The sequence below is a fragment of the Arachis ipaensis genome, chromosome B04, assembly GCF_000816755.2.
Source record: "Arachis ipaensis cultivar K30076 chromosome B04, Araip1.1, whole genome shotgun sequence".
Taxonomy (NCBI): domain Eukaryota; kingdom Viridiplantae; phylum Streptophyta; class Magnoliopsida; order Fabales; family Fabaceae; genus Arachis; species Arachis ipaensis.
The window spans coordinates 12,008,215-12,017,691 of record NC_029788.2 but is presented as its reverse complement, the minus strand read 5'-3'; the positions used below and the strand labels follow the sequence as shown (position 1 = coordinate 12,017,691).

Sequence of the window (9,477 nt, the reverse complement as noted above, 5' to 3'; positions counted from 1 at the left end):
CAATCACAAAATCATGCTATTTCATTGAATAAATCTGAGGAAAGGTTATCAAAATGCTCTAAATTCAACACAAGATAAACCCTACAAAGGGGGTTTATCAACATGTTACAAACATTTGAAAAATAAGAAAAGAAAAGCCATGACTATGATCAACTTCCAGCAAGCTTTTGCTATCCGAGGTGACACCTTAAGAAATAAGTACTCAGAATTAGTAAAAGGAAAATTTACAATTCCATCACAAAAAGCTAATAACCTAATTCTTAGATATCAGTATCACAAAATTGTCCATCCATTCTGTTGTGAACAACTTTCACTGCGACTACTCTAGCTGCCATAGCAGCCCTGTTATCGCTTATTTCCATGTTCAAAAGTGGTTTTTTCATGAAACCTTCAATTTTCCTAAAACACCCCCTCAAAAGCTTATGAAGATGCTAGGGGAAGCCTAAAGAAAATCTCAGTTCCCCCTGCAAATGCATATCCAGCAAGGCCGAATTAAATAAATAGAATCAATCATCATAACATCATGCAAAACATATTTAAAAACAATGTATGAAAAGGAAGTATTTTTTAATTGAGTTTGAACTTGATTATCCATAACCAAAGCACTGTTTATATGAAATCCAACATAAAACCAACTACCTTACCATTTTTCCTTTTTGCTTTTGTGCATTTCAAATGATATAGGTAATTAACTCCTTAATAAAATTAACTATTAAAAACAATGAAAGAGAGGAAACCAGGTTCAATCTTAAAGCATGTATGGCTTGCATCTATATTCAAATGCTGTCAGAGCTGGGAAAGACCTATTCAACCTATTCTATGTAAGTTTTTCACGTTTACCTTTTTTACACCTCATCTCTTCACTTTCAGCATCTGTGGCGGAAAAAGAATGCCAGATATTTCAAGCGAGCTTTTCCATCTTTGGACAACATATGATATTGAGTAGTTTTTTCGTACTTAGATATTCTAGTAGTGCATTCTTCTGGGGCATTTTTGTGCCTAGATATGCAAAAATATGAACATATCTTGTTACCTGGCTAATCTCTAAGGCTAGGACCTATGTGTTATTCTTTTCCTAAAACAGATTTGGGTCCCTATAACATGAACCATGGCTCAATCTCTAAGGTTAGACCTATGTTTTAAATTTTGCTCTCTCCTTCTTGAGATTTTTTATCCTCTTCCTTTCATACTCTCTTCTTTCACTACATTAGGTTTCTTTCCTTTTTACTGTAAAGCTAAATATGAAGTCACGAAACTTATGAGTAACAATTAATAATCACCATGGTAAAGTTAGTTTATTCATGTCCAAAGTAATGAATTATCTGAAAGAGTTTGATATATGATAAAAGTAAGCTACTTTTTCTCCCTTTAAAGTGATATAAAAAAGACTATTAATTGCCTACTATTCATATATGAGTATTAAGTTCATCAAACTGATATTAAATTGAATTGCAAATAGCTATACTATGAGAGATTACCTCGCTTACACATGTTGCTGAGGGAGCATGATGATATACTATATCACTAGCTATAGAAGCAACAGGAGCTTACTGAAAGGACAAGAATTAGAGAAAAATGAAAAACTAAAAATACATAAATAAATAGAACATTTTTGCCATGAAACATCAGCACCTGAATGAATTGAAGAGGAAGTTATCAGGATAGAACAAACCTTTACAAGAGTTAGACTATAACCAACTCCATAATGATGCTTCAAAAAAAGTGAGCTGTCAAAAAATACTATAAATAAGAGGAGAAAAAAATGCATAATGCAATAATCATGATACCTAGATGTGCATTTAAAAGTTAAAACTAAATTTCCACCAATTTTGCCACTAGAAATCAAGTCATCATAGGAAAATAACAAAAAAAAATCTGGAAATTCAGAAAGTAACTACACATAAAATTTAATGAGTTGCCTAATATGAAATTCAAAATAGGCAAACAGTGCACACACATGGGTGTCGGTACACATGCACGCGTATGCGCACCATGAGAGGATAGTAGAAAAAGAAATTAACCTAGTTGAGAAAGGAAAGTACAAAGTGGATAAAGGCATATAACAAAATATATACATATATACAAAACTTAATCTCCATATATAAATTTTGTCTTTGATCCTCATGTTCCATTTCAATCGCTAGCTTTCAAATGGACGGTGTAATTGGAGAAAGTGAGAAGTAAATTAAACCTTCCTCGGCATTTCAGAAAACCATTGGCCATGATAGCTATCCGATCATCTAGTTCATTTGATTCATCCATTGAATGAGTTGTTAGTAAGATTATCCTTCCCTTCTTAAATTTTTGTATTAACTATGAAGTCAAACGCATTGAGTATGGATCCATTCCACTGGGAGGTTCATCAAGAATTATAACATACCAGGTAAGACCAAGGGATTCCAATTTTTTTCAATATATGAATACAAAAATAGAGCAAGTGTTTTTGATATGCATACTACCTTATTGTTCCCTATCAATGCAATTCCAAGAGACAATTTCCTCTTCATGCCACCAGAAAGAACTTTCACAACACTGTTAATTTTATCATCCAGGACCACCTGGTCATGCAATAACCATTATTTAGAATCCCATATTGATTCATAATTGAACAGAGTAAAGGGATAAAAGACAAAAATTTAGGGATAGGAGATGCAGGACAATGTCTACATTGCAAAAGGTTCATCAAAACGTGATCACAAACTCCTGAACAATTTAAGATTATATTAATTTCAAATACAGTAGCATTTATCTAAAAATAAGTGCCGTGATAACCTTATAACTTTCAATATTGGGCATATAACAACCAATTTCCCAGAATGTTATTGTAGAATGTAAAACATTTGCAAGAAATATTCCTTTGTCTCCTACCCAACCCCTTTGACCCTATATTTATCATAGTTGGGGAAATTTTATATGATTACAAAAAGAAAAGAACTGTTAATATCACCAAACTCACCTCATCAGTCATATGGTGAATATTTTTAAATGCTCCCTGACCTACATCAATTCAATGGTTCACAAATTTAGTATAATGAGTGTAAAAATATAAATAAATTTTAAAAAAGTAACCAATGCAACAATAATAAAAAATCAACTCTGGGTATATAGCTATATTTAGATGATGATACTGATTAATAAGGAAAAATTAGAAAAGAGAACAAGTACAAGAGAGGATTTTACTACCTTTGAGTGTTTTCATCTTCACTAAGACCTTTTAATCTTTCTTGCATCTCATTGCAATAAAGATTAAGGATTAGTTAAAAAGATAGCAGACAAGTATGACAACTGTTTAGGGTTTAGTAGAATCAGCAGAGGACACTGAAACCTTATTTGCTCATCTAACTGGTGCTCCTCATTTATAAGATTTTCTACTTCAACCTACAGCTTTAAAAGAAAAAATAAAAATTAAAGACAAAAAAATAGCAAGCCAATGATAATAGAAAGTTCTTGGAGGAGAAGGACTGAACATATATTTTTTGCGTGAACAAGAGCGCATGGAGAACGGCGGTGAGGTGGGTGAAGGTGGCAGTGATCGGCGGTAAGTCAGAAAGTGTTTGAGTGTATGTTGAGAGTGAGAGGGAGGGCTTTGGTAAGGGAGGGAGGCACAATAAGGGTGAGAAAAATTAGGGTATTCTAACTTTATATAGGAGGGAAAATAAAGTCCTTTCGGCCACGCTTTTGAAGCATTGCCAAATCTTTAATAAACCGACATCCTCATAAAAGCGTGGCAATTGATCCTTTTTAGCCACGTTTTTAAAGCGTGACAAAAAAAAGCATGGCTAAATCTCTAAATCAATTGCCACCTTCATAAAAGCGTGACCATTGACCTCTTTTGACCACGCTTTTAAAGCATGGCAAGAAAAAAGTCAGGCGACAGGCCTTTTTTCTTGTAGTGCTATCCCACTCACCTGTGTTGACTACTTCTGCAATCATCACTCTCTTTTTCAACCACAACTTAAAAACTCCTTGCACCATCTACCAAATTTTCGATCCTCGGCCCAAACCCACCATGACCAGGGGTGGCAATATGCACCATACCCGCGGGTACCCAACCCTACTCAACCCAATCTGCTGCAAGTAGGGTTGAGTGCAGAGCGGATTTGAACGCGGGTTAGGTAGGGTGCGGGTTGAGTCTCAACCCTACCCGACCAACCCGCACCCTATATATGTATATGTTATAAAAATATGTTATAGAATGGTGTTGAAACAAGGACCTCTTAGTACAAAAGATCTTTACCATTAAGCCAAGATCATCAATTGATAATTTAACTTTTTTATTTATATAAAAATTAATTCTATTTTAGTGATATATAAATAAAATATTATATCACAATATTTTATTTATTTATATTATTAATTTAAGCAAAGATTTTTATGTAGAATTGAATATTTAATGGTTATGTTGTTTATGGGACAATTGTGTTGTTTGTAGTATTATTGTGTTATTTATATTGAAATTTTAAATTGTATGCTCATTAGGATATATAATAATATTGCATATTTGTGAAAACCTGCAGATAGGTTCTAATACCCTCGAATAAGGTAGAATTAAGTTTTAGTAACAAATTTAACTTGTGGGTAGAGTTAGCGTTGGGTTTAAACCCTATCCGATCCATTGCCAGTTTGCCATCCCTAACCATGACAATGTCTACTTTGCCGCCGTCAAATTGAAGGTGATTGACAAGTTGAGGGAGAAGCGCCAACCAAGATTTGGAGAAATTTTTCTTTCCAATAATGAAAAATGAGACGGCTTTGCTAAATTGGTTCTAAATCGTGATTGTAACGACGAGTGTAGATACTTTGAGGGCCGATTAGAAATTTAAATTGATATTTCTTGAGTTTAAGTATCATTATAAATGTGGAGATCCTGAGGAACTAGAGTATGTCACTTCTCCTTCGCCATGATCCACTTTTGTGTGATGTCAAATAGTTTAAGTTGATGCTGCTACAAGGGTGTTGTTGTTGCCCATCTTGAATTTTGTTAAAAAAAAAAAAGGCGGATTAATAAAAACATTACACTAATATATACATATATATAAAAGGATGGTGAAAATTTTCTGTGGATACTTTTTTCTCAAAATATGTTATTCATATATTCATAAGTAAAACTTGTACTCATTGAATTTTAGAAAAAAAAAATAGATTAACAAGTACATTAATGTAAATGCAACAATACATTGTATAACTTTTTATGGCTAAACGGTCAAAATAGTTTATCAAATTATAATTGTAAAAATCAACTTGGATTAGTTGAGTGTTTAGCTCCCTCGTTTGCTTAAATAAGTGTTAAGAATTTGAATTTCACCTTGTGCTTGCAGTAATCTGTTGACCAGTGACAAACTTTGAATTAAAGCTCCAATCTATAACGAATTAATCCTTAATTAGTTTGCTGAATTAGAGGATATCGTAGAAAAAAAAATTCACGTATAAATCAAATTGATCTCCCAAAATTTTGTTGAATCAAACTGGTACATCAAATTTTCTAATGTGACTTGCATTAATTCCAACCCCAATTTTTTCTTGAATTTTGTTTGCAATACCTTGAAAATAGAAGTGTCGCTGCCATCAACCCCACCATAGCCACTAGCAGCAACAATAACAACCAATAACAATAATGTCTTCCAAATTAAAGACAACATCGTCCATCTGCGAATTTGCGGCTTTGCAATAACTAGGGATGACAAAATGCAAAATGAGTTCGGTGTATGTAAGGGTAAGAGAAGATGGAGTAGAGGCAAGGGTTGGGGGTAATACTATCATAGCTAATACTTTTTTACTTTATTATAAATGGATCCTCATACGGAGGTGCTTATATTTGTTTTTAGATGAAAATGCAACCCAAATATATATTGGTATGTGACATGTTGCTCAAAAGAAAAGAATTTGATTTATACTTTACTAACAGTTACAGGTTTTGATGTTGAATCTTCGCATAAACAAATAACTATAAACAACTTTGTCTAACTTTTCTCTCAATTAATAATATACGGGCCAATCAAGACCTTATTTTGGAGCAAAAAAAAACTATTAAAAAATAACACAATCATATATTTGCAGAGATAGATATATAATTAAGTGTATTAGATGGTCACACTACGAAGAACAACGGTTTCAATGGTGAGACCAGGACCAAAGCCAAAAAGCACACCCCAATCAAGTCCTTCACCTGTGGTTTTAAGTCCTTCTTCAAGAGACTTCTTCCTCATCAAATCCATGATGAAGAACACACATGCACTTGACATATTACCATAATTGCTAAGCACATCTCTAGTAGTTTTCATTTTTTCTGGTTTCAAGTTCACCTTCTGTTCAACCTGGTCTAAAATTGCACGTCCACCAGGGTGTGCAATCCAAAATATTGAGTTATAATCAGATATACCCAATGGATCAAAAGCTTTACTGAGTGCGTCGTTGATATTTTGCGAAATAATATCTGGAACACTCTTGTTAAGATAGAATGTAAGCCCAACTTCACGAAGGAGACCACCGATAGCTCCATGGCTGCCAGGGACGAGCTTTTGATCGGTTGAAACAATCTCAAAGATAGGCTTCTCAACCTCTGGCACAGGATCAGAACCAATGATAATCGCAGCAGCTCCATCCGCAAACAATGCTTGTCCTACAAGACTATCCATGTCTGTCTCACTAGGACCACGAAAAGTGACTGCGGTATTCTCAGAACAAACAATAAGAACACGAGCATCCTTGTTGTTTTCAGCCAAGTCCTTAGCCAAACGAAGAACAGTACCGCCAGCGAAGCAGCCTTGGTGGTACATCATGTACCTCTTGACGCATGGGTCGAGCCCTAAGAGTACGATGAGTTCGTAATCAACGCCAGGCAACGCAACACCGCTGGTGGTGCAGAAGATCAAATGTGTGATTTTAGACATTGGCTGTCCCCATTCTTTGATGGCCTTGGTTGCAGCCTCTTTTCCAACCCTTGGTACCTCCCTGATCATCATATCTTCCCTTGCATCCAACGACGGTGCCTTGTATGCACACATGTTAGGATTCTCTTTCAATATCTCTTCCGTTAAATACATATGTCTATTCTTGATCTGTGTTCTTTCACCTGAAATAATAATGTGTAATTCGTATCCATCATTACCTTTGATAAAGTCTAGAAAATGAAATATATAACAATAATATTATTCTTGAGTTATTTTCGAAGTGACTTAAATCTTTAAGTACCATTTGAATATATAATTTATCCAAATTTGTAATTATAAAAGTAATGTTATTATTGAGTAGTTATTACTGTTAATATCAAACGGTGAATATGATATGTTGTATAATATGTTAATTTTGCATTTTAATTAATATAAAAGTAAAATGATAATTTTTTTTCTTAATAAATATTAAATAAAATAAAGCTAAAACACTTAATAAAAATACATACAAATACGCTGAAATTTCTTCTTGAGATCAGTCATGTGCTCGCTATTAGTTACTCTAAAATAGTAATCAGCATATGTACTCTGATCAACACAATTTGATGGATTTGCTGTGCCAATTGCCAATACAGTTGCAGGGCCTTCTGCTCTTTGAACGTTGCGGATCTCACTCACAGACACCATCTTTTCTTAGATGTGTTTTTTGGATAGCAAAGCTTCGCTATGTTCTTTGGGATAGCAAAGCTTATTAGCTATGTGTTTGGTATTTTGGTGAAGAATTAGGCACGGAGAGGGGGGATATTTATATGCATCGATTAGATTAGGGGCATAAGTGGAATTAAATGGAGGAATTATTGGAACATATATATAAAACGTGCTCAACAACTAAAAGTATCAACAAATCATTAAAATAAAAAATTTAAAATTTAAAATTATAATTTTGGTAAAATTATAAAGTTTTGAATTTTTAATGACTTGTGGAAAATATTTTTAATTATTAATTTTTCGCCAAGTCAATACGATGTTGGAGAGAAATTTTAATTTTTTATTATAAGAGTTACGTTGATTTCCTTAATTTAATGATTTGGGTAGCAGGTTTACATGTTTATCTACTCTTAGAGTTTCCTGATTTATGTTTTGTAAGGCATAAGTTTAAAGAAGAGTAACTTTAATATATGCTCGTTACAACTTTATTTTAACTTTATAAAATTAGCCTATGACTATATTTTCTTATTTTACATTTATGTTTGAATGCAAATTTAAATGACAATAAAGTAAATGAGGAAATCTTATTGGTAAATTTGTTCACATGAGTTAACATATATAGCTTATTTAATTTGTGAAATTTTTTACGTAAAACGGATCTAAAAAAAGTGTTACGAAATTAAGTAACAATGATTAAACCATATGTAGGCTAAAATAGTAGTCTTAAATTAACTAGATTATATCCAGATGGTATTAAAGGAAGGGAGCCACTTAGATAAAGACGCTTAAAACGTCTTTTTTTAAAGATGTTTTTAAGTAATTAAAATTTAATACATATAATTGATTAAACTATGGGTTATTGTAGTCATTTTTTATAAAAAAAAATATTAATTTAAATCGGTTCAAGGTTTGGTTTATCAATTTTTTGACCAAATCAATTTGTCTGATCTTTGACAAAAATAATATAGTTTAATCAATTATATGTATTAAATGTTAGTTAATAACAAACATCTTTAAAAAAAGACGTTTTAAGCATCTTTATCGGAGTGTCTCCCTTAAAGGAAACTAATGAAATATGTCGTTATATGCATTTTGCGGCGGTTGGAATAAAAACCGCCGCAAAATGTAACATGATGAGTCACTTGACGTTACAGATAGCGGCGATTTGTTGAAAAACCGTCGCTATGCCATCTTTGCCTCATCATTAGTAGTGTCGCTGCCATCAACTTTTAGTACGCTATCTCATCAGAAATGCTATTAGGGGAACATAAGATTTTATATATGTGACGGCTATTTGAATAGATGCAATAGGTAGTTGGGCATCACTTGCTTCATCAGTACCATTTATCCATGTTATGTTGAAATCTCTTCCAAGCAAAAATGTTCGCGTGTTATTTATTAATTAACTAGTACTTATTGTATATTTATAAGTGGTCCTATAATTTTTTATATAAATTTCATTATTGAAATTGAACATGTTAGTTTGATCGGGTGTATGAGGAGTTTGGTGGATGACAATGGATCGGAGTCTACCACCAATTAATTAATTAGTCTTGCTTGACCCCAAAGAGTTTTAAAAAATTCACCAATTCATTAATTTTTTTCATATTTAATAATATAATGACTCAATACTTTTATTTATATTTTTAACAAATTCTAATGTGCTAATCAACTAATTAAGCGACCAAATATTAATTGGGTTGTAACAATACTCTCCCTATTTAAACAATTTTGTCCTCAAGGTTAGTAGAAAAAAGAAAAACACTCTTTAAATCTCAATTATACATTGGCTTAAAATAAGAAAAAAGGAAACGCTATAATCAAGATGGATTTTCAAAAGGCATATGATAGAGTCAAGTGGAGTTTTGTGGACATTGTT

At 32.7% G+C, this 9,477-nt stretch overlaps 1 protein-coding gene across 1 annotated transcript; it reads right to left on the bottom strand.

The window, feature by feature from the left end:
- Positions 5,859-7,687, bottom strand: LOC107638923 (stilbene synthase 3-like). The gene is made up of 2 exons (XM_016342319.2): positions 7,400-7,687; positions 5,859-7,072 (listed from the first exon to the last, which is right to left on the bottom strand). The coding sequence occupies exons 1-2, from the start codon at positions 7,575-7,577 to the stop codon at positions 6,081-6,083; spliced, it is 1,170 nt and encodes a 389-aa protein (XP_016197805.1). The 5' UTR covers positions 7,578-7,687; the 3' UTR covers positions 5,859-6,080.

What these genes read in the sequence shown, in the direction of transcription:
- LOC107638923 (XM_016342319.2), bottom strand. Translation starts at nt 7,577, where the DNA reads ATGGTGTCTGTGAGTGAGATCCGCAACGTTCAAAGAGCAGAAGGCCCT. An exon ending in GAAGAAATTTCAGCGTATTT is followed by an intron (nt 7,073 to 7,399) that starts GTATGTATTTTT and finishes TTATTATTTCAG; the next exon opens with GTGAAAGAACACAGATCAAG.